The sequence below is a fragment of the Mustela putorius genome, unplaced genomic scaffold (assembly GCF_011764305.1).
Source record: "Mustela putorius furo isolate JIRA1106 unplaced genomic scaffold, ASM1176430v1.1 tig00000580_pilon_pilon_pilon, whole genome shotgun sequence".
Lineage (NCBI taxonomy): Eukaryota > Metazoa > Chordata > Mammalia > Carnivora > Mustelidae > Mustela > Mustela putorius.
In genome coordinates this window covers 3,669,047-3,693,966 of record NW_025421423.1, presented here as the reverse complement: position 1 = coordinate 3,693,966, position 24,920 = coordinate 3,669,047, and the positions used below count along the sequence as shown (strand labels likewise).

At 51.1% G+C, this 24,920-nt stretch overlaps 1 protein-coding gene across 8 annotated transcripts in view; it reads left to right on the top strand.

The window, feature by feature from the left end:
* The window catches only part of TBC1D2 (TBC1 domain family member 2), a 52,813-nt gene extending 27,893 nt beyond the window's left edge, over positions 1-24,920 (top strand). For 6 of the 8 annotated variants that reach the window (XM_045081615.1, XM_004747679.3, XM_045081617.1 and 3 more), the window contains 8 exons: positions 2,809-3,204; positions 8,875-8,985; positions 13,122-13,300; positions 14,386-14,862; positions 19,163-19,283; positions 21,320-21,505; positions 22,261-22,382; positions 23,023-24,920. In XM_045081615.1, coding sequence (XP_044937550.1) covers positions 2,809-3,204; positions 8,875-8,985; positions 13,122-13,300; positions 14,386-14,862; positions 19,163-19,283; positions 21,320-21,505; positions 22,261-22,382; positions 23,023-23,230 — 1,800 coding nt within the window. In that variant the 3' untranslated portion in view covers positions 23,231-24,920. Of the gene's footprint in view, positions 1-2,808; positions 3,205-8,874; positions 8,986-13,121; positions 13,301-14,385; positions 14,863-19,162; positions 19,284-20,745; positions 20,870-21,319; positions 21,506-22,260; positions 22,383-23,022 lie in introns of those variants that run through there. The other 2 variants (XM_004747681.3, XM_045081616.1) reach the window with 2 other exon arrangements.

The following is a 24,920-nucleotide window of genomic DNA, read 5'->3' as shown; positions in this document are numbered from 1 at the left end:
GAGGTGGGAATTGGAAAGACCCCAGGTGTCCCTTCTTGAGGGCAGGACAGGGCACTGGGGCGCATCCAGACAAGGAACAGTCCCTATACTGTTGCTAGTGACGGCCGTGCTTGGCAACACAGCATAGTGTATCGTAAGGCCCTGAGCGCCTTCCCTTTTGGTTTTTAATATTTCTGTATCGTGTGTATGTGCGTTTTTGTGGCATGATGTCCTCCAGTCCATCCATGTTGTAGCATGTAACAGGTTCCCTTCCTTTTTCAGGCTCAGTAATATGCCGTCATATGTATACGCTACATTCCGTTTATTAGTTCACTATCAGAGGCGTGTGTGTTGTTCCCATCTCTTGGGTGTTGTAACTAATGCTGCTATGAACATGGATTATTTCTATTTTTAAAGAAATGGGAAGAAGTGTCTCAGTGCAAAATGTGTTAACTACACATCATGGAGAAGTGGAGGACCCTAGATTAGGAGTTGGGGGTCCTCTATTACGGCCACCTCTGGAGACCCACAAACTCCTTTTAGTCTCCTTCCTTCCTTCTTGGGCTTCAGTGTCCTCCTGTGACAGCAAGTGACCCGTCTGACCAGGTGGTTTCCCCGGGCCTGCCAGCCACCAGGTTTTCTGAACCTCAGGTCCATTCGCACTCTTCACCTCGTGCTTCCCGCTCTGACTCCGTTCCTTCCCTGCTTCCTTTCCCCCAGCTCATGCTGCAGCAGGGATTCTGGGATGGTAGGACAGTCTCCTGGGCTGGAAGTAGGAGGGGGGAGGCAGCTGGATGTAATAAAATGGGCTTCAGAGTTGACTCTCGTAAAGTTGGGGGAAAGATACCCCCGATGCTGAGCCTCAGGCGAGTCTGAACAGTGGTGTCGGCTCGTTATCCCACCCGGGCACTTACCAGGGTCATCTCCACATCTCAGCCAAACCAGAAAATGGTCTCAGCTTCTCGGTTATCCTGGAGCCACAGGAATGGTGATCTCTCTCAGCAGAGCCTGAGAAGCCAGTTCATTCCAAACATCCCTGTCTGGTTTGCAACCACCTCCTCACCCCACCTTCTGGCCACACCCCAGAATGCCCAGAGCCCCACACAGGGTTAGGGTTAGGCCTTTGCTGGAGCTGCTGACTCAGCACATGTGGAAAGGCCTATCAGCCCTCATCTCCTGCCTACTTCTTGACTGTCTCTGGCCCTCATTCTTCACAGAACTCTTCTGCCTTTCTGTAGAATATACTGGTCTTCCCCTCCCTCTGCCTCAGGTAGAAGTCATTGCTCTCTGCTCTGTATCCCCACCAACACATTTGCTTCCCCCTTGCAGTAAATCATTCCATTATAGTAGTTCATTTTTTTACTCCCACCAGCCTTGGTGGTGTTTGCAGGTGAGAACTCTGACCAATCCCTCTTCGGGCCACCCATACTGAGCCCAGGACCTGGCACTGAGTGGGGCTTAATAAGTTTGGATGGCTGGAGGGAAGGGAGAGAAGCAGAAGAGGGCCAGTCTGTGGTCCCCAAGTTTCAGAAGATGCGTGCTTTCGATCTTGCCATTATTTTCTCAGATAAAGTCATGATTTGGAGTTTTCTTCCAAAATGGAATTGTTCTTAGCAAGAACCCTACCCAGCTGATCCATTTAGTTGAACATTTGGTGTGGATACAGGTAACGTGTTTCTGGGAAGCCATGTTCTCTGGCATGGAGCATAGCAATGGCCCAGAGTCCCTGTCCCCCAGGTCTGAGGTTCACGTGGGACTGGCCGCTGGGCTGCCTGGCTTCTGATATTCTCTGATCCTGGCCTTAAGTGAGTCCACATCCCTGTTTTGGGAAAGAACAAGTCCCAGGGAGGTTGGGGGCCTGAAGGCGTGGAGAGCCAAGCAGACCTGGAGTTTCCATGTGAATATCGTGCCCCACCAAGGAGTGAACGGGGCTCTGTTGCTCGTGAGCCCTTCTGCTTTCTCGCATCGGCCTGCAGGCATTGCTTGGTGGCCTGAGGGGCTGGGCACAGGGGACCACATGAGGCTCTGTGTGTGCTTTAGCCTGAGGACTGCAAATGTATTTCTTCTCTGGTGCTCTCCCAGCTCCGTCAGTAGCTGCTACCTGCTGCTATCTTCAGTATCCTGAGGCCTCCACTAGGCTTAGTAGGAAAGAATATTGAGACGAATCAGTGAGGTCTGCCACAGGAGAGAAGAGCCACGCCAGTGTCCCACCGGCTGCCTTCACGGCTGACCGAGCACAGGCTTGCAATGATTTGGGATTGAATTCCATTCTACTCTGCGGGGCTCAGTTTTCCCATCTCTGGAATGGATATGTATCAGTCAGGGTTCCAGCTCAGCTGCTGTGACAAAGAATCCTCCCAGTACTACTTATTTCCTTCCTACCTTTTCATGGAAGAACCCAGAGCTTCAGTGGCAGTTCTGAGCTGGGAGGACAGCCGCCGTCCTTCACACACCTTCTGCTCATGAGCCCAAGGGGGCTGCTCTGGCTCTTGCGGTTTCCCAGCCAGGAGGAAGGGCAGCACGGGTGGTGGTTTATAAAGGAAGGACCCAAAAGCTACCCACACAATCTCTGCTATCCCATGTAGGCAGAGCAGTCACTAGGCTACACCTCACTGGAGGCCTGGCTGGGAAATGGGGTCTTCAGCTGGGGAGCCCTGTGTCCAAGTAAAGTTCCGCTGAGCAGGAAAGGAGAAAATGAGCCGGCCCAGCGGATGATGCTCGCCACTGCTCAGGGCCGTTAGGAGAACCAGGGACTGTAGCAAATGCCGAGTCCCCGGCACCTCCCAGGCCATCCTTGAGTTCACGAGCTGCTTCCCTTTCCTCCCCCAGGAGCTGGTGAGGATCTTGCACAAGGCGCTAGAGGCTGCCCAGCAGGAGAAGAGGGCATCCAGCGCATACCTGGCTGCGGCCGAGGACAAGGACCGGCTGGAGCTGGTGCGGCACAAGGTGCGGCAGATCGCGGAGCTGAGCAGGCAGGTAGAGGCCCTGGAGCAGGAACGGGAGAGCCTGGCACACACGGCCAGCCTGCGGGAGCAGCAGCTGCAAGAGCTGCAGCGGCATGTGCAGCTGCTCATGGAGAAGAACCAGGCCAAACAGCAGGTTATCTGCAAGCTCTCGGAGCAGGTCACCCGGGACTTCATGCAGCCCCCTTCCCAGACGCCTGTGCCCCCAGAGGTGGCCGACAGGGACTTCCTGAGCCAGCAGGAAAAGATGGAGCACCTGAAGGTAGGGGCCCCTCCCCGCAGGCCCTGGGCCCTTGGTGGGGGTAGGGTGGGGGGCCCACTGCTCTCAACCCTGAGGGTTTCCTAGGTAGAGCAGGGATAACCCTTGGTACTGGAAGGTTTGTGTCTGAAATACATATCAGTGAGAATATTCTACCCATTTTCTCGCTGTCTTAACCAGAAGGTCCAGTGCAATTTGACATTTTCGTGATCTCCGGGGCTGGAAAGGGAGGGTATCCCTAGATGATCTCTAGAAGTGGAAGAGCACAAGGTGAGGCAGAACTCCTGAGTGCCAGGCCAGCTAAGTGTCACGCTGATGCCCTTGGGAGCCCCCAGGGCACCTGGTGGCTTCCCCAACATGCAGTCCAGGTGATCTGTGACCACCTGGGACTTGCCCAGAACCATGGCAGGAATCGTTGCTCCTCTGTGACACTGTCTGCTGCACGGCGGCCACCGTCACGGCTGCTCTGCTCCTGGCATCTCATCTGCTGCCCCACCAGCCCTGAGAGGGTTGTGTGCTCCCCACTTGTGTGCTCCCCACTGTGGGCTGGAAGGCTGAGTGAGGCTGAGAAGGGGCCTGTGTGCAGAGGAGCTGGAGAGCTGGAGCTCTCCGATGAGCGCCTGCTCTGCTGCCTTCCAGTTTCTTTGCGCCTTCCCGCTCGGACCACTGTCCCTGCCTCCCCCTGGCCCAGGCAGTGCTCTCACTTGGGGAGGCTGTGCCCTCCCACAGAGACCGATTACAGCGTGGGGAGCAGGAACTTAATTTTTAGGTGTGATGCCTGCCGTGGACATCAATGTCCTCTCTAAGACATGATCACAGGAGCTGCCGAGCCACCTGAAGGCCTGAGGCTGGGGATCGGCACTCAGAACCCCCAGTGTCCTTAAAGGCAGTTGTATAACAGGGCCAGTCCTGCCCAGATCCCCACCACGCACATGAATATGTATGTACCTATAACCCAGGGAGCTCCCTTGCCACAGGACCAAAGCATTGCTGCTGGAAGAGGGGAAGAAGAAGGAAAAAAAGAAAACTTCAGAAGCTTTTGAGGGACCAGTGAACAGTGTGATACAGTGTCCCCTGCCCGAGCTGTGAAGCCAGGGCCTAGGTTTGGATCCAGGCTCTGCTGTGTGACCTGGGCAGGGTCCCTCACCTCTCTTTAAAATGACCTCACTGTTCCTACTCATGGAGTTGAGGCAGGGGGGGTGAAGGAAGATAACATGAAACCCAGATCCCTCCCATTTCCTTCAGCATGAAAAAACCACATAACCAATCTTTGAATCTTTTCCCTTTAAAATCAGATTCTTTTGACTTCAAAATGAAAACAAAATCCTTTCAAATGCAGATGGAGTGAGGCTATTAGAAAGCTCTCAGGACTGGAAAATTGCTTTCATTAGATTGCTTCCCTGCCCTCCTCTGCCCTGCTAAGTCTTCTGTCTGTGCCCATCCTGCTGGAATCCACAGGTGAAGACCCCGTAGAGCAGGTCCGGGGTCCGAGAAGTAGATGTGTTGAGTGCCCCCCGAGAGCCGAGAGCCGACTGGAAGCAGGGGCTTGCTGTGGGAGCTGGAGTGTGCCCCTGGATTTGCATGTCAGTGAGCCCAGATAGGAGGGAAATTCCTGTCAACCAAACTTGCCTTGCTGCCATCCTCAGAGGCCCAGTGTTTATGCCAGAAAGGAATCTCATGTGCTAGAATTCCTCATTTGTTAGCCTTTATGTGTCTGATCTAGAAAAACAGAAAACTCCAAAAGCCATGGTCTTTCCATCTGGGGACAGAGCAATGTTCACATCTCCCCTTTGCCCTAGGACGGAGGGCATGCGGCTTGAAGGAGATGCCCCCTTGTTGAAGCTGCCAGTTTGAGAACAGAATTACTGACCTCTTGAATATTGGAATCTCTTGAAGACTCAGAGACCCAGTCTTCAACATTTTCTGGCAGGGACAGCTGAGCCCTAACGGGGTCCAGGGTCCCATAGCGCAAGCAGCAGGGTTGCAGCTAGACCCCAGGTCTCCCTGCACACCATCCACTGCCTTCCCCATTAGCACAGGGGTCAGTCCATGCGGCATTTCCCCCAAGAGAATTCTAAGGCTTGTGATCCTGTGAGGACAGACCGGCAGACTCTCTTCCTCCTGTCCCCTTCTCCAGTTGTGTTTTCCTCCTTTGCTTACCAATGACTGTCGTGTGCCTTTCTTTTCTCTGAGCTCTCTCTTTTTCCTCCCTACAGTTCTGAGCCATGGAGAGCACTGAAGGTAGGGCGATGAGCTGAAGGGGGAGGCGCCGCCCAGATGCCCCCCCAATCCCACGGCTGCTCCAAGGGGGCTCACACCCGCCCTCACCATCTGGGCTACAGGCAGCGTGCCCCTGGCAACATGTCCAAAGCCTTGGAAGTGCCAGGGAGCATCTCGGGGCCTGGGCTGAGGACAGAGGGACAGAAGCAGGAGGCAGAACGGAGCGGCAGACCCTGATGTGCTGTCACCAGCAGTTTTCCATTCCTCTGTAGACCTCCCGCCCTGGCCTTGGATCCTGCCTCTCTTGCATTCTAAGCATGTGACTGAGGAGGACTTACCCTCTCTGTGCTTGTTTCCTCATCTGTAAAATGGGGGCGATGGTACTTTAACACATAGCCCCCCATGGTGGAGATAAATTACACACAATAATGTGCGTGAGGGAGACAGGTGTGACACACAGTAGCAGCTCCAGCAATGGGTGCTCCCTTCCTCCCTTGCCTGGAAGCGTGTTGTATTTCCTCAGATGTTTGGGATGAAGGCACAACAGCATCGTATCAAAAGCAATTAACAGTAATTAATGCGTAGGATGGTAGTATCCAGTCAGCGTTAAAATTTTCCAACTGATTTGTAAATGTTATTAATAGCTTTTGGGTTCTTTTATATAATCTTTTGGGTTCTTTTATATAATCTTTAAATAAAATAAATTCATAGGAAAAAGAGGGCACAACAGCAGCCATAGGAAGTCTGTCAGTGGAGGAGTATAGCTCTCCAGGTGCCACGAGAGCACAGAGAAGGAGGTGACTCTCATATTCACCACAGGCCAGTCACCATTCTCAGCCTTTTGCACATATTAACTAATCACACCCTGCCCACAGTGCCTGAGGTGGACCTGTTATCCTTCCTGTTTTCCAGGAGAGAAGGCCCAGAAAGGGCAAGGAACTGCTGGGCTCCGCAGGGAAGGCAGGATTTCTGACCAGGCCACAGGGCTCTGGGCCAGCTCCCTGACCGAAGGCAGCGCCTGCCTCTCTGTGGTATTATTGTGCTCCAGGGTCAGAGGTCAGATGAGCCTGTGTGAGGTCAGTCCGACTGCCAAGCACAACCCTTGAAGGATGGGACTAGACATCTGGCATCCAGGTGGATGCCAGCAGGCCCAGAGTTTGGGGAGGATCTAGGCTGTTTGTGCGGTGGTTGGACTTGGCTTCAGAAGCAGACACATCCGGGCTCAGTCACACCTGGTCTCATACAGCCGTATGACCTCAAACAATGCACTTGTCCTTTCAGAGCCTCTGAGACCGCACCTGAGTGCCTTTCAGGGCTGCCGGGGAGGTTGAGTGGGGTGATGCGCCCAGCATGGGCTGGGGGCTCAGGGTGATGGTGTCGGGTGCCCACACAGCTGTGTTCCTAAACATGCCAGTCCCCACCTAAATGGAAGACTGTCATGGACAGGGGAGGGGGCCGTCCTGGAAGAGGCTGATGTCTACAGAAGGTTGGTCCTCGTGCTGCAAACATGAGGACTCACACCAAGCCTGCCACCCCTCCACCTAAGGATAAGAAGAAGGGGGCCATAGAGAGGAAGCAGGCAGATGCTTGTGCAGAGAAGTGCTGGGACCCCCTGGCAGCATTTCTGAGAAAAGGGAGCCCAGAGTTTGGTCTAAGGTAGACACGTGGGAGAAGAGGATGTCCAGGCTGGGGAGTTGGAGTTACCTGGGTTCAGGCTGGATGGTGAGAGCAGAGAACCAGCTCAGCCCGAGTACATGAAGCTTTGCAGCCCGGGCACAGTGAGGGACAAAGGCAGGGGTGGTTGGGCTGAGAGATGCCTTGGACAGCCCCAGTGGGGTGGTGAGAGGCCTTCTGATGAAGCCAGCCAAGGGCTTTTATTTCTAGCTGAGGAGCCTGGCAACATGTGGCCTTCCCACTGGGTCAACCATCCAGGCAGAAGGCAGCAGACCCCAGGTATGAATTGGAGCTTCTGGGCTGGGAAGGATCTTGGCTAGGATGCAGGCCCACCCAGGGAGGATCAAGATGGCCTGTGAGCAGGGCACCTGTGACCCATCCCTGATAATGAGATGCCACAGCCATCACAGGTGGGATGCTCCTACTTTCCAAATAAGTCAGGGCCTACCCACGGTCACGCCTGCAGTAGTGTCTCTCTCACGCACTTACAGCCCAGTACATTTCTTGGGTGGGAGCTGAAGGGTTTGAGCTGCAGCTAGCGGATGTCTTGGAATTGCTGGGTATAGCTGTGAACATGCATTGTCCATTGCTTCTGTAATATCCATCCCAGAGGAACGAAGGTTAAGAGCCAGTGCTGTGGCTGCTCCTTTCCAAGGCTCAGGCTTCTGCTTGAGCCTCCCCAGTGCTTGGCCAGCCTCTCCTCAAATGCCCTGGCAGCAGGATCTCACTCTATCCACTGGACAGCTTGCAAAAGGAAAACTCTGGGCACAGAGATCTGCATCAGAGCATTATTCCTAATCAAAAGTCAACTGGAAACACTCAGGGCTCAAATAAAAAATAACAGGGGAAGGATTATGACTGAGATATAGTAAATTCACCCAAGAAAATCATCATCAGACCTTTAAAGTAATCATTGGGAAGCTTATGTAACATAGAGTACAGTTGATCCTTGAATAACGTGGGTTTGAATCGCATGGGTCCACTTACAGGCAGATTTTTTTTCCTGATAAATACGGTATAGTCATGTTAATGTATTTTCTCTTTATAATTTTCTTAGTACTCTCTTTTCTTTAGCTTACTTTATTGTAAGAATACAGTATATACTGCACATAGCATATGAAATGTGTGCTGATTGGCTCTTCGCATTCTCAGTAAGGCTTTGGTCAATTGTAGGTGATTAGCATTTAAATTTGGGGGGGGTAGTCAAAGTTATATACAGAATTTTGACTATGTGGCAGGATTTGGGGGGGGGGTTCAGCACCTCTAACCCTGGTGTTGTTGAATGGTCAACTGTATTTACACGGTGGCATTACTTAAAAAAAAATTTTCCACCCAAAATTGTTCAGTATGACTGCAAATATGTGACAACATATGTTTATTTTTAAAACAAACACTACTTGGATGTTTATTTGTTTTGGTCTCTATACTTAATGACACTTGTTACCTCAGGTCATCTCCCAGCCCCTCAGGGAGTAGTGTTTGCCCCTTTTACAGATGAGAAAACAGAGAGTCAGAGAAGCGTCCCAGTTCAGTGAAGCGTCCCAGGCAGGAGGTTAGAACCACAGCTTGAATGCCAGACTTGAGGCCCTCTCTACCATATCATGCTGGGATCAAGATTAGTGAAGGGGTCTGCCTATAATACTACTTCTTGCAGACTTTTTCTTCTGTTGTCATTATTAGACATTTCTAAAGGGAGAAAGTGTTGGCAGCTCATCTGAGGGTGAAGATGAGGGAGATGTTTGTGGTGCAACTCATCAAATGCTTTGGTCTCTTTTCCAGGATGACATGGAAGCTTATCGGACCCAGAACCGCTTCCTCAACTCCGAGATCCACCAGGTGACAAAGATCTGGAGACGGGTGGCTGAAAAGGAGAAGGCCCTCCTGATGAAGGTAAGAGCTGGATTCCATCTCCAAGCCCAGCCATCCTTCGGTCCCTCAGCTTCTCACCCCTATATGACTCTGTCCTTATCAACTGTGCTACCTCTGGACTGTGCCCCTTACGAGCTGTCTTTCCAGCCTCAGGCATCTGTGCTGTGCTGATTGCTGCTTCTGATCACAGAAATGCCGATGAAGAGGCAGGTAGCCATCAATGCACCTCCCCTCCTGGCCAGAGTAACTTCTGGAGGATTCAAAGGGTTGCCACTCTTCCCCTCCTCATTCATTTCTCTCTTTTCCCCCTGCATTTTGGGAGCCAGTTATTAAAGACTAGATATTCCAAAACAACTGCATATATGAGGAAATTAGAAAGTGGCTTTGCACATCCAGGGAAGGGCTGAGAAAAGACTTGAGAACTTAAGTTTACACCTTAGGCTACTCTTAGCACAGAGATAGCCTATAACAATCAAAAAACAAAAACAATTTTTTCTCAGATTGGGAGAATCTGATTTCTAGTGTTCAGATGTCCAGTTTTCAACAACAAAAAAAATCTCAAGGCATACGAAGATACATGAAAGTATGGCCTATTTGAAGGAAAAACATAAGTCAATAGAAACTACCCCTGAAAAAGACCTGGTACTGGCTAATACCAGACAAAGACTTTGAAACAGTTGTCTTAAAGGTGCTCAAAGAACTAAAGGAAGATGCGGAGAGTCAAGAAAGAAATGTACAAACAAAATAGAAATATCAAAGAGTTAGAAAACCTACATAGAATAAAAAAAAAAATTCTGGAGCTGAAAAGTACAGTAACTGAAATGAAAGATTCACTGGAGGGAGTCAAAGGTAGATTCCAGCAGACAGGAGGAATCAGTGGGCTTGAAGATAGGACAGTGGAAATTATTCAGTCTGAGAAACAGAAAGGAAAAGGATTGAAGAAAAGTAAACAGAGCCTAAGTGATTTATGGACACCATTAAGCAGACCAACATACCCTTTATAGTATGGTTGTTGCAGAAGGAAAAGAGAGAGAGAAAGGGCAGAGAGAAATGAGAAGAAATAAAGGCTGAAAACGTCCCAAATTTGATGAAGACATGAATACAAACAACCAAGAAGTTCAACAAACTTCAAGTAAGATAAACTTGAAGAAATCCACACTGAGACACATTATAATCAACCTTTTGAATGTCAAATACAAAGAGATTGCTTGAAAGCGGAAAGAGAAGCAACTCCTCACATACAAGGAATTTTCAAGATCATGAGTGGATTTCTCATCAGAAACTTTGGAGGCCAGAAGACAGTGGGCCAATATATTCAAAAAAACAAAAACAAACAAAAAAAAAGGTGAACCAAGAGTCCAGATCTGGCAAAACTTTCTTCCAAAAATTAGAGAAATTAGACATTTTCAGAGAAACTAAAGTTGAGAAACTTTGTTCCCACTAGATCTGCCCCACAAGAAATATTTGGACAGTCCTGGAGAGTGACACTTGACAGTAACTCAGAGTATATGAAGAAACGAAAACCTCAGTAGAGGTAAATACATGGGCAGTTATAAAACCTAGTATTTATTTTTTTTTAAGATTTTATTTATTTATTTATTTATTTGTCAGAAAAAGAGAGAGAAAGAGAATGCACAAGCAGGCAGAGTGGCAGGCAGAGGCAGCGAGAGAACCAGGCTCCCTGCCGAGCAAGGAGTCCAATGCAGGACTTGATCCCAGGACGCTGGGATCATGACCTGAGCTGAAGGCAGCAGCTTAACCAACTGAGCCACCCAGGCATCCCATCAACCTAGTATTATGATAAAAATGGTTTGTAATTCCACTTTTGTTTTCTATATAATTTAAGAGCATAATACATTTCTTGAATGATTAATCCAAAAGCTAGCATTACAACAACTTTGGTTTATAACTCCACATCTTGTTTTCTACCTAATTTCAGAAACCACTGCATTTAAAAGAATTATTACTTTATGTTTTGGGGCTTACAATGTGTGAAGATGTATTTTGTGATAACAACCAAAAGAGTAGGGGTGGAACTATAAAGGAACAAAGTTTCTGCTAGTTATTGAAGTTCACGTGGTATAAATTCAAATTAGGATGTTATAACTTTAGAATTTTAAAGTAATCCCTATGGTAGCCACAAAGAAAATAGCTATAGAATGTACACAAAAGGAAATGAAATGGGAATTTAAACATTTCACTACAAAATATCAACACACAAAAAAGGCAGTAATGTGGGGCACCTGGGTGGCTCAGTGGGTTAAGCCTCTGCCTTCAGCTCAGGTCATGATCTCAGGGTCCTGGGATCGAGTCCCACATTGGGCGCTCTGCTTGGAAGGGAGCCTCCTTCCTTCTCTCTCTCTCTCTCTCTCTCTCTCTCTGCTTGCCTCTCTGCCCACTTGTGATCTCTCTTTGTCAAATAAATAAAATCTTTAAAAAACAAAAAAGGCAGTAATGTTGGAAATGATGGACAAAAAATGCTATAAGTCATAGAAACCAAATAGCACAAGGACAGAAGTCTCTTCTTATCAAATAATTACTTTAGATGTAAATGGATTAAACTCTCCAAGTAAAAGACAGAGATTGACAGAATGGATAAAAACACATGATCCAACAACATGCTGTATACAAGAGACTCACTGTAGATCCAAAGACACAAATGGATTGAAAGTGAAAGGGTAGAAAAAAATATTCCACTCAACAGTAACCAAAAGAGAGCAGGGTAGCTATATCAGATAAAAGAGACTTTAAATTTTTTTAAAGTTACAAAGGACCACAAAAGACATTATATGTTAATAAAAGGTTCAATACAGTGAAAAGATACAAGTCATATACAACTGATGACAGACCAGCAAAATATGTGAAGCGAAAACAGACAGAACTGAAGGGAGAAGTAGATAATTCTACGATAGTAGTTGGACACTTTAGTACCCCCTCTCTCAGTAATGGTTAAAACAACCAGACAGAAAATAAGTAAGGAACTAGAGGCCTTGAACAACACAGTCAACCAGCTGGATCCAACAGGCATAGCACAGAACACTCTACCCAGTGACAATAGCACACATATTCTCCTCAAGTGTGTATGGGACATTTTCCAGGACAAGCCATATGTTGGGCCACAAATTCTGTCTCAGTAGATTTAAAAAGATAGATACTATGCTAAGTATCTTCTCCAACTGCCACAGGATGAAGTTAGAAATCAATAACAGAAGCAAAACTGGAAAATTCACAAACTTGTGGAAGTTGAGCAACACACTTTTCAACGATGAGTCAAAGAGGAAATTACAAGAGAAATGAGAAAATACTTAAAAGCCAAAGAAAAAGAAAACATAACACACCAAAACTTAGGGGATGCAGCAAAAGCAGTGAGATGGCTTGAAGCTGGGGCTCAGCCAGTGTTTGGAGACGGTAACCCTGGGCAGGAGTGCAGCAGAATGGCAGCCATGGCCCAGAGGCAGTCATGGCCCGGAGGTTCGCCCTCTGCCACCGCAGGACGAGACAGGAGCTAGGCTGGTCTGGAGGTCACAGCGATGCACTGAGGCCAACTTTTCCAGTCCGGCTTACACAGAAGGAAAGTGGGCCCAGGAAAATGACCTGGCTTGCTCAGCACACCCAGCTTATGGAAAGAGAAGTACAAAAGTTCAAAACGGGGGCAGGGAGTACACAGGAAGGCCACTGGTGGGAGAGAGGTGGTGTGTTGGAGGAATGGAGAGAGCTGAGACTACAGAAGCAGAAGGGGCAGGGCAGTGGCCAGAGCCTCGTGGCAGGCTCTATTATTTCCGTGGTTTAGATGAAGCAGCTGAGGTACAGAGAGGTTAAGCAACTTGCCATAGGTCCCCCAGCCAGCAGTGGCTGAAGCAGGATAGGACTTGCAGTCCCCAGCAAGAACCCACACTGCCCCAGCCCACCTCTCCCCTCTTTCTTTGGAATCCACCTGCAGCCCTGGGCCTGGCTGTCCGGCCTGGAGCTGCTTGTGCCTTGCTATAAACCCTTGGGTTTGGGGCCCACCTCCTTTCTCTTAGGTGATGGGCTTGGGGTGGGAATGGGGTGGGAGATGCCGCTGGAGAATGGTTTTGCTGCCTGCGGCTGCTCAGGCCTCATGGGGGGCGGGGGAATGCCAAGCAGATGGGCTGACAGCCACTCCCTGCCCTCCACAGTGTGCCTACCTTCAAGCCAAGAACTGCCAGGTGGAGAGCAAGTACCTGGCCGGGCTGCAGAGGCTGCAGGAGGCTGCGGAGGGCGAGTGCGCCGAGCTGCTCAGACAGCTCATCCAGGAGGCACTGCAGTGCGAAGCCAGGGAGGCCTTGGCCGAAGGCGTGGAGCTGAGCCCCGTCAGGTGAGCCCGGCAGCCAGCGAGGGCGGCTCTTGGTCTATGTGACCTGAGGGGACCCGGCCGCCCTGGTGCTGGCTCCTGCTGATCACATACAAGCCCTGCACTCCCCTTACTTTCTCGTATCTTCAGATAAACAGGCTCTTGGCATGAGCCCCATATTACAGTTGGGGTGATGCAGGCTCAGAGGAGGCTGCCCCTTGCCCAAGGCCACACAGGTTGTTCATGCGGCTGACCTGGGTCTACCCCTGAGAGCACCATTTTTTCTGCTTCCCCAGGCTGCCTCCCTGAGGTGCTTGTCAGAGAGGGGAGGAGGGGAGACAAGCCCGCTGCCTTTCCTGAGCCAGGTCCTTGCTGAGCATGTGAGCAGGGGCAGTTAAATATAACAGAAGGGGCTGTGGGTGGGATCCAAGGGTCCCCCGAGGCTGGGTGGCCCAGGGGAAGAAGCCCAGGCTTTGGAGCCAGACCAGGTTCTCTAATTATGTGATCTTGGACAAGTCACTTTACCTTTCTGGGCCACATATTCAGCCTCCATCAGATGTGGGCTAAGATCCTCGCTTTGCGGGATCGGATTTGATGAGACAGCACATGCAGAGCACACAGTGAGGGCAAAGAACTGTGGACTCAGCGAAAGGCCATCTGGAATGGACCCCCAGTTCTCCCATCTTGCTTGTCACTGCTGCTGCCTATTCCCCATCCATCTTACTCTCTGTGCATGTGGGATTCTGTATTGGCGGTGCCAGACTCCTTGAGCCCAAGGCCTCATGGAGTAATAAGAGGGTCCTTTATATTTGCACAGATGCACTTACTATGCTCTTACTGTGCACCAGTCACTGTCTAGGCCCCGAGCATTTTACAACAGAAGATATCAATGGGTCTTCATGAGGCAGAGCAGGAATTCTTCTACCCATTGTAAAGATGAGCAAACTGAAGCTCAGAACTGAAGTGACCCACCCAAAGCTGCATGGCTAAGCCACAGTGAAACCCAGGCAGGAAGCTTGCCTGGGGTCCCCCCTTGGCCTCCCCTTGTCCTGCCCCTTGTCAAGGAAAGGGCTCTGCAAGGTGCTGCTAACATAGGCTTTTGCTGGCAGTGAGTATGATGAGTATGGCTTCCTGACGGTGCCCAACTACGAGATGGAAGACCTGAAGCTGCTGGCCAAGATCCAGGCGCTGGAGGTGCACTCCCACTACCTGCTGGCCCATGAGGCTGTGGAGCGGCCGCTGCGGGAACGCTGGGCTGCCCTGGGTGATCTTGCGCCCTCGGCCGAGCTCAAGCAGCTGCTGCGGGCAGGTGTGCCCCGAGAGCACCGGCCGCGTGTCTGGAAGTGGCTGATCCATCTCCGTGTCCGGCATCTGCAGATCCCTGGCCGTTACCAGGCGCTGCTGAGCCAGGGCCAGGTCCGAAAGCACCCTGCCGCCCGCCAGATCGAGCTGGACCTGAACCGGACCTTCCCCAACAACAAGCACTTCACCTGTCCCACCTCCAGCTTCCCCGACAAGCTACGCCGGGTGCTGCTAGCCTTCTCCTGGCAGAACCCCACCATCGGCTACTGCCAGGGCCTAAACAGGTGAGCATTAAAGCCCTAGGGAGGGCACAAGGTTCTTTACAGCACCCTTCTGTCTCTTTGAAGCCTCCCAAGAACCTAGAGAGGTGAGTCCAGGAGGCTTTATTCCTCCTGGAATTCCTGGATTCCTCCTTGAATCCTCCTTGATTCCCCCATACAGATGGGGACAACATGGACATGTTCAAGATGGAGGGGCTCCTCATGCTTTGTTCTCTCCTTTGGCTTGTGTTCAGCGTGGTGCCATCCTGACAGCCTACAGACAGCCTTGTGAACAGTTCCCTGGAATTCTGTAGTGCACGGCTCAGCTCGCATAGTGCAGAACTGACTGGGTCAAGGATCATTTACTTTAAACAAAACCCATTCTAGGGAGCCCAAGAAAAAGAGAATTGGTAAATGTCACAGCAGAAGTTCATAAAAGCCAGGAAAAGAAAATAGAGGACAGCAGGGCACCTGGGCTCAATCATTAAGCGCCTGCCCTCAGCTCAGGTCATGATCCCAGAGTCCTGGGATGGAGCCCCATGTCACACTCCCTGCTTGGTGGGGTCCTGCTTCTCCCATTCCCACTCCCCCTGCTTGTGTTCCCTCTCTCGCTGTGTCTCTCTCTGTCAAATAAATAAAATCTTAAAAAAAAAAAAAAAAGAAAGAAAAGAAAAGAAAGAAAGACAGTAGAGGACAAGACCAGATGGTCATTAGAAACTGTGGCATCTCCTCTGTCCTGCAGGCCACAGCACTACACAACCCCAGGGGTGCTGTGGGGACAAGTCCCCCAGGCTGTGCAGCACCACAGTCCTGCTCTGCAGCCCTGCATGGGGCCGCTTCATCTCTGGCCTCACTTGCTCTACATGTTTGCTTCCTTTTCTCAGCAGACCAGCTTCTGTCTGCCATTCTTTGGACCTTTAGGGCCCCTCGAGGCTGTCAAAATGGAGACCTCAGCCCCAGAGTCTGGAGCCTTTTCAGCAAATCTTCCCACTGGTCAATACTCTCATGTTCCGGGCTGAAATTCCCAAAGGAAGGAATGTGATTGACCCAGCCTGGATTCATTTCTGCTTCTGGTCCAACAGTAGGATGGAAGGGTTTGGGAGTAGAGGTGGGGTGGGGTCACCTGCTAGGGCTGCCCCCTCCAGTACTTCAGGACTCTCATGGATGCCCCCCAGCTGTCTTGATAGGGATTACATAATTTCAGATATTCTCTAAAGCAAGTTTTGACTCATTCAATTTAAACACGCATATATTCAAGTGAAATTTACATAAGACATTCTGCCCCCACCCCCAGAGGCGGTGTGTGACATTTATTTAACACAGAATAAACATTCAGAGAGTCCCTGCTCCAATCTGAATGATTCCTAAGGGTAGAGATTTTCGAGCCTAATTTCCAGCATAAACTGGGTGAAATTGAGCATATATACATGTTCAGTTACTAGAAATTCAGAGTTAAGGCACAGCACAGCTAATCTAAGCTGGAGGGGCAGAGGGAGATCCTGTAGCGAGAAGGGTCTTGAGATAAACCTCCCAGAAGGAAAGAAGCTTCTCCCTGTGTGGAAAAAGACAGCATGAAGGCTATGGAGGGGCATGTAGGAAAACAGATCGGGGGAGGGGCATGTGACACCCAGGATTATTTCTTTAACTCTTTCTCTGAATGCTTTTTTTTTTTTTTAAAGATTTTATTTATTTATTTGACAGAGAGAGATTACAAGTAGGCAGAGAGGCAGGCAGAGAGAGAGGAGGAAGCAGGCTCCCCGCTGAGCAGAGAGCCCGATGCGGGACTCGATCCTAGGACCCTGAGATCATGACCTGAGCCGAAGGCAGCAGCTTAACCCACTGAGCTACCCAGGCACCCTCTGAATGCTTTTTTTAACTGATAATTGATGTTTAGGCAAATACTCATATTATTGCTTAAAATCGAAAGTTACTTAAAATGGGAGGAGCCCCTTCACCCATGGAGAGTGGGGCCATTTAAACCCCACCCTGCAGACAGGCCCCTTTCACTGGTCTGAGAGCCACCATCTAGTGGCAACCGGTAGAACAGCGTGTATGGTGTCCCATAAGACCCTGCAACAAATCAGCCTGTTTCTTTTCTTTTCTTTTTTTAAAAGACATTATTTATTTATTTGTCAGAGAGAGAAAGCACAAGCAGGCAGAGTGGCAGGCAGAGGCAGAGAGAGAAGCAGGCTCCCCGCCTAGCAAGGAACCCGATGTGGGACTCAATCCCAGTGCGCTGGGATCATGAACTGAGCCAAAGTCAGCCGCTTAACCTACTGAGCCACCCAGGTGTCCCCAGGCTGTTTAGTTCTATTTTATTTTATTTTTTCTTTCAAATCATCCTGTTTATAGGGTGACAGATATCATAGTAATGATACAGTGCTAATTTAGGGCAAAAACTTTAAAGCCAATTCTCTTCAAAATATAAATGGAGTGCATTAGAAATAGCTGTTTCTTTCCCACATCACCTCCTTTGCAGACTGACTTGAGCCTGGATGCCTTAGGTTGGAGTCTGGCTGCAGCCCTGAGCATTTGGTAGGCCCTGGTTGATACCAGCAGCCTCTCTCCACTGACCTTTCAATGTGTGCAGAAGTCTGTGCTGGTGTCTCCCTCCAGCTCCTGGACTGAGCATGTCCTGAGGCTCCAGTGGGATGGGCTGGGGTGGGGAAAACACCAGGCTGGACTTGGGGAGCCCTGGGTTCTGTCTCCACTCTGCTCAACTGACCCTGTGACTCTGAGCCAGTGACTTCTGCTGTCCAGGACTCGGTCTTCCTATCTGCAATAAGTTTATCTAGACCGGGGATGACCAGCAGGAAGCACCTGCCTGGAGCCCTGTCTTGTGAGTTTCTGAGGCAGCCTCCAGAGTCTGGGGAAAAGAGCACAATGATTAGTTACGTCTGCCCTGCACATAGACAAGAGAGAGTGGTGGCCTGTGTTTCACACATTTGCTATCCCGGAACTAAATGACCTCAGAAGACCCCCTTCCCCAACTTGGAGAGGGGAGAGCTCCCTATTGCCCCCAAAATCTGTGACTCTTCCTTTCCTCCACTCAGCTCAGACTCAGGAGGGTTTGTACAGATATTTTAGCCAGAGTAGAAAGAAATTCCTTCCCAATCTACTGGGGAGAGAAAAGGGGTTTCTTTTTCCTTTGGAGAATTGACCCTGTTTCTTTAAACAGTGTGAAACTCAGAACTGAGATTGGAGATCATGAATCCAGTCTACTAAGAGTCCAGAGAAGGAAAACTAGCTGGACAATGAAATGTGTTCTTTAAGCCCAGCAAGAGTGTAAGGCTTCACACTACTATAAGGTGGCATCTCCCTAAGGGTGTTCAGTGGGTGCACTGTACCAAAGGGGCTCCCTAGCTCCACTGGACAGCCTTGGGTTAGAGTCACATAGGGTTTGTCACTGCAGAATTTCTCAGAGGCTTTTAGGAAGATGTTGTATATCATCAGCCTCTAAAAGGGGGCTAGAGTATGTAGCATTTCCCAAACATTTTTTGAATTTGGGACCTTGTGTTCACCTAGCATCTTGAGAGACCACTGCATCTTGGGAAATGTATTTCTGGATTGACTGTGGGTGAGACCTGCCAGGAAAAATGGGAGAAGTAGAGAAAACAATACTTCCTCTAGGCCGACATCCCTGCTCAGCCCTGTGGGTTTTTTACTTTCTTACCATGATCTCAATAGAGCCTTGTGATAAATTTGGGGGGAGTTCAGAAAGCAAAGGAGAGAAAGAATTCTGTGTATTGAACATCTGCTATATGCCAGATATTTAGCAAGGCACTGCAAGTCTGCCTTCTCGCTCCAAATGCCACATAGCCCTGGGAGGTAGCAATTGTTAATCCCACTTCACAGATGATGAAAATAAGGCTCAGAGAGGTTAACACACTTGTCAAGGTCTCAAAGCCTGTGGCTATTAAATGAGGACAGCTCACATTCATAAAGTACTCATTAGTGTCGGTTCTTAAGCGGGGCATTTATCTCATGCTGACTTCATTCATCCTCATAACAGTCCCGTGATTATTATGAGGTTGAGCCTCAGAGAAGTTTAGGAACTTGCCCAGGATCACCCAGCCAGAAGCAGCAGAGCCAGAATTCATACCTAGGCAATGGGACTCCAGAACCCTTTCTTAGGGACTCAGATCCCCCCATTGCTCCGGAAATCCCCTCTGTAGTCCTCCCCCAAAGCACATTCATCTCGCCCCCGGTGCCGGAACAATAGCCTGGTTAGGGAGTAGGGCTGGACCAGAGGTCTACCTCTGCCACCCTCTGCCTAGCTGCAGCTTCCACACATCACCCCAGGCCTCCTTTCCTCCCATTTCAGACTGGCGGCCATCGCTTTGCTCGTCCTGGAGGAGGAGGAGAGTGCCTTCTGGTGTCTGGTGGCCATTGTGGAGACCATCATGCCGCCTGATTACTACAGCAAGACACTGACGTCATCCCAGGTGAGCAGGGCAGGGATGGCCAGGACTTAGCGGCCACACGGGTTGGTGCCCCTGGAGTAGTTCCTTCAAGCCAGTGAATCTCAGAAGAGTCAGGAAGCTCGTAGGCCTCCATTTCTCCCTCTGTTCAAGGGGCCAGTAACCTCTCCCCCAGACCCGTGGGCAGTTCGGGTGAGCTGATGGGCTTTAGACTTGTGGGGGCCCTGCCCACGGCATAGATTGTTGTTATTCCAGTGGTGACACTAGGTTGTGGGAAATGGTTTGGGGGAGTTGTGTTTTTGTTTTGTTCTTTTCAGAAATGGTTTCTTGGCGGGGGGAGGAGAAGACAATCTAGAATCTCTTGCTTTTTGCCAGTAAAGAATTTCAAAACCGAGGTCAGGTGGGTGGAAGGGGGACTCAGGGTGGGAGGTGGGGACGAGTCTCTGCACACGCTCGTCACAGTCTCCCGAAAAACACAGCTGCCTCGATCCGCGCTGCCCTCTCACTCTGAGCCCCAGCCAGCCCGAGAGTCAGGTGCAGCTAGGTCCAGAGCCCACCCCCCCTGCCAGCTGCATGGCCTTGTGGCCTCCCACCTCTGAACCCACAGTCTGTCTGCTTTGGGGTGGGAGTACTTCTTCTTGGGCTTGTTGACAGGTGTAAATGTGAAGCCATTTCTGATCTCCCATGTCCTCTCTCACTTCACCCCTCACCTGGGCCCTGGTGCTCCCACACTGTCTGCTTTATGCAGACGCGCCATGCAGAGGGGACTTTCTTACTTCCCACCCTGAACCTACCAAGTCACTTTCTGCCCACCCACCCTGTTCCTCTCCTGTTATGATCGCCCAACACTGATTGATTGCCCCTGTGGGACACCCACCTGGACAGGAAGGTCAGCGGACACGTGGGTGACGAATGTGAAGGAGGAAGGTCAGGGCCGGAGATCGAGACTGAGGAGTTGCCAGGGAATAGGTGATGAAACAGAAAAGGAGGCCCAACCTCATGGTGGCTCAAGGGGTGGCCCATTCCCCTGAGAATGACGAAGCTGAAGTCCCCTTCAAGCACACTGCTCTGCCGTCACTCACATACTGCTTTCAGCCCCCTGCTCAGGGTCACAGGACAGCTGTACCACCTTTGCCACTGTGGCCGTGGTTCAGGCTGGAAGAAGCAGAGGGTGCAAGGCAGGCACGGGCTCCACTTCCCATAGCTCTCCCGCCTGTCAGGTGCTGCTTACACCTTATTGGTCAGAACTATGTCACATGGTACCTCTCCCTGCAAGGCAGGCTGGGAAATGTTCCATATTTTATGGTCATGCTTTAATGTCTCCAAAGTTGAAATGTGTTGTATAACCAGTGTGGTGGTGTGGGGTTGTTGGGAGAGTTTTTTTCTCATTTTTTTGTGTAGAAAACTTTGAATGTACAAAAAATAGAGAAAATCATATATGAACCTCCATGAATCTATCACCCAGTTTGAATAATTATCAACCCAGGTACCCAACTGCTGTTCCATCTCTACTCCCACCCACTCCTCCTGCTTTGGTGATCTTGAAATAAATCCCAGACATCACATCAGTAAATCTGTGACTCCTTCGGCAGGTTCTGTGACATCTTAGGGTCAGTGAATCACCCTTGGTCTTGAGCTGGGTGCAGTGCACAGCTTTTATGTCAGGCCCAAAATGGAGGGACAGAGGGAGCCATGGTGTCAGCCGATACAAGTCTGAATTCCTGCTTGGCTTCGGGTTCAGGAGGGTAAATGGGCCAAAACACCACTAAGAACTTAGCCCACAGAGACCTCTGGCCCAGAGCCCAATGCTCCAGCCCAGAAGACTGCCAGCCTGTGCTGGAAGCAGCAGGGTGCTGTGTCGCTGTGCCTGTCTCCTGGCCATGGGAGGCCCCAGCTCCTCCAGGCACTCTGTGCTGCTTGGGGCCAGGGGTGGTGGGGTCCGGGGTGGTGGTGGGAGTTGGGGGACATAACTCCAGGACTGAGTGGGAAGGGCAGGCAGGGAGGGAGGCAGCCCCTTCTCTAGGGTGGCCCCCGACAAGCCCTCTCTCTCTGACTCCCAGGTGGACCAGCGGGTGCTCCAGGACCTCCTCTTGGAGAAGCTGCCCAGGCTGATGGCTCACCTGGGGCAGCACCGTGTGGATCTCTCCTTCCTCACCTTCAACTGGTTCCTCGTGGTCTTTTCAGACAGTCTCATCAGCAACATCCTTCTCCGGGTCTGGGACGCCTTCTTATATGAGGGCACCAAGGTGGGGCCCTGCTGGGGGTAAGCAGGACAGTCCTGAGCAAAGCCCTGCAGCCCTCTGGGTCTCCCTTCTGCCCCAGAGAATGGGAAGACAGTCCTCCCCTGGCAGGGCTGTTGAGGGCCTCTCCTGAGAGCATGGCTTTGTAAACTAAAGTGCTTTGCACACGAAGGAGAAGGGGTGGTTCTGCCTCTGAAGATGTGTCTTAAAGTTGGGGGGATTTCCTTTCCCTAGGGAAGAGGCATGGCCATGATCCAGGAGGCCCATCCCTGTTCTCTCTACTGCCTATCCAGTCACCCGGGCCCCTCCTTCTCTTCCTCCTGTTTGGACTGAGCCCCCTATTGGGAGTCTGACATGTGGGTAGGGTCCCAGCTTTGCCTCTTACTTTTCTAGGAGACCCTGGACAGGCCTCCCTGTGACCACCCCAGTTTCCCCATAGTGGTTGATAACGTACCACAGTGTACAGAGCACCTTCAGATCTGTTACTCTGTTTGACTCCTGCTTTACTCTATTTGACTGCATATAAAGACAGTATTGGGGCCAACAGGGTAGCACCTCAACCAAGGCCCTGCGACAAGGCAGGACAGAGCCAGGACTCAGTCCCCATGCCCAGGTTCCACACTGCGCTGTCTTCCCCTGCCCCTCAGCCATCCCGCACCCAAGCTTTCAACCTCTGGGTACGGGGGTTTTCCTCCCCCTGGGGATTACCTGCCCAGGCCCCACCCCTCGTGTCCCACCTGAGCCCCCACTTTGCCCCCCAGGTGATATTCCGCTATGCCTTGGCCATTTTCAAGTACAATGAGGAGGAGATCCTGAGACTGCAAGATGCCCTGGAGATCTACCAGTACCTGCGCTTCTTCACCAAGACCATTTGCAACAGCCAGTGAGAGCCCACTTCCGCCGCCCCCCCCCCCCCGCCTACCCGGCACTCCCACCACCCGCACGCACCCCAGGACCCATAGCCGAGGGTAGGCAGGTGTTCGCTGAATGGAAATTTGTTAGTGATACTGATTCTCCATTACAGCTTAGAAGCCTTTAGGGACATCTCCCTGCCCTGTGGTCTGTCAGCCCCTTACCGTGGCATTCAAGCCTCTAGGCAGTTTCATTTCTTTCCCACCTTTCCCTGCCAAACAATTATTTGAGTTCCTGGCTCGACACTAACCTCTGGGACTTTGGCCTTGCACTTTCTTCTACTTAGAATGTCTCCCTGTCACCTCCACCGCTGCCATCTTTGCCAGGCCAACCCCTACTCGTTCTTTAAAACTCTGCTCACATGTCACCTCTTCCAAGAAGCCTTCCCTGATAAACCTTTTCTTACTGAGTTAGAACTCCCATAGCCCTAAGCTTCTTCCTGCCTCAGTACACATCACTTTGGTTGGGAGTTGTCTTCTTATTCACTGTTTCCTTCCTTGAAGGTGAGTCTCAGCCACATGGACAGAACGAATGGCAGGGTGCCCGGGAAGGCCCAGTGAATGCAGACCCAGCAGGGCCCTGGCTTTGGACTAACTGTGTTCTCCCCCCAGGAAACTGATGCACATCGCCTTCAACGACATGAACCCTTTCCCTATGAAGCAGCTGCAGCAGCTGCGGACGGCCCACCGGGAGCGGCTGGAGGCTGAGCTGCGCGAGCTGGAACAGCTGAAGGCCGAGTACTTGGAGACTCGGAACTCCCAAGGCCCAGCGGTGCCAGAGGGTTGCACCAGTGAGGACGAGGGGGAGGGGGAGGCCTGACTTGGCCACCTGCCCTTTCCAAAGCCCTTTCTCCCCTTTGGCTGTCAGGCCTCAAGGAGGATGGCCATGGAACAGGGGTCTGGCCCATGAGCCCCAGCACCATGTGACACTGGGCAAGTCCCTTCCCCTCTCTCAGCCTCAGTCTCCCCATCAGAACAATGTCTGCTGTGAAGCCATTGGTTGGGACTCATGAGCACATACCCAAGGATGCTACCCCTTTCTCTCTTCTTCCACAGAGCACTTTAGCACATAGACAAGCAAGAATGCTGTCTTATAGGGTAACCTGAACATTCTCTAAGTTTTATCTATATAAAACAATGCAAATGTTGGAAATAGTTGACAGGCTTTGGAATTTGAATGATTCCTAGTCACCAGCTCCTCCTGGGTAGGCCCAGGGCCCCATGGTGTCCCATCACTAGGGTCTTCCCAGCCTGGGACATCCCTGAGTTCTGTTTCTTGGGTGCCCCTGCAGGGCCCACCCCCTCCTGGTTTCCTGAGGAGCAAGGGCCCTGTGCATTTCAGGGGTGTCCTCCTGGGCCATGGCACCTCTCCAGTGCTGGTTCTGCTTTTGTCCCAGGTCCAGCTCCCATCCACTGAAGCCCGTTTCCTGAGCCTTGCACCTATGCGCTCCTTTCCATTCATAGCCTGTTTTGGAAAGAGGGGTTCTGAGGGAAAAACCCCTGCCCACGCCAAGAGGAACTTGGTGCCAAGAGGAACTTGGTGTGGGGGTTGGGTAGAGAGCCCTGGGTCAGGTGCCAGATGCCTGATCTCCCTCTCCCAGCTTCATGGGCCCAGGCAAGAAGAGTCCCCTCCTCTCTGAAAAGTGAGTGGCTGGAGGGTGAGGAAAACATGGTGAGAGGGACAGAGCTACAGCCTGTCGCCAAGTCTGGACCGGCTCTTTTGGCACCCACTGTGTGCAGGAACTCGGTTTCAGTGGTTCTGGGCTCTTCTGTACCCTTCCTCAGCAGTCAGAGGCCTCCCCGTTCCCCTCAAGGCCGGGGTCAAGACTGCACAAGTGATTTTGGCTGCTCATTTCTCAGCGAACCCTTGGCTGAGGGTTGTCTTGTCTTCGGCAGGAAGGATTAGGGCTGGGGGATTCTGGCATGGGAACTTCCAGTTCTGATCTGAGGTTCCTGTCCAGGGCTGGGAAGGAGACCACACACTTGGGACTTTGAGGTGTTGGCGCACCAGACACCCAGTTCCCAGACACCGTGCCCCACAGAGCTCTGGGGAAGAGACGTTCAGAGTTCTTTCCTCCCACATGATAGAGGCTGCTGGCTGGGCCCAGGGTCCCGGCTTTGCCGTGAGCACCCCACCTAGGATCTTAACAGCCTTCCTCATTTTTCCTAAACATTTACATCTACTGAGATCCTTTCACCGCCAAATGGCATCTGTGAAGTGTGAAGACAGCCTGCGGGAGTCCTAGCTGCATCCCTAACAGGCTGGGTGCTGTACCCCTAAGGGCATCGCTGAGGAGACAAGGCCAGCCTTCCGGAGCTCCCAGGAGGGCTAAAGAACACAACGCTGGTGCCTGGCGCAGAGTAAAGCACCACCACTAGCAGGGTGAAACGTCAGCCAGTCAGCTTTGAAAAGACCCAAGGCTCCAGGAAAGATGACCTTCAGGTTCTTCAGGTCCAGCCTTGAAATTCAAATTCCCTCCTCAACAAAAAATAAACAACCCCAGATCAGA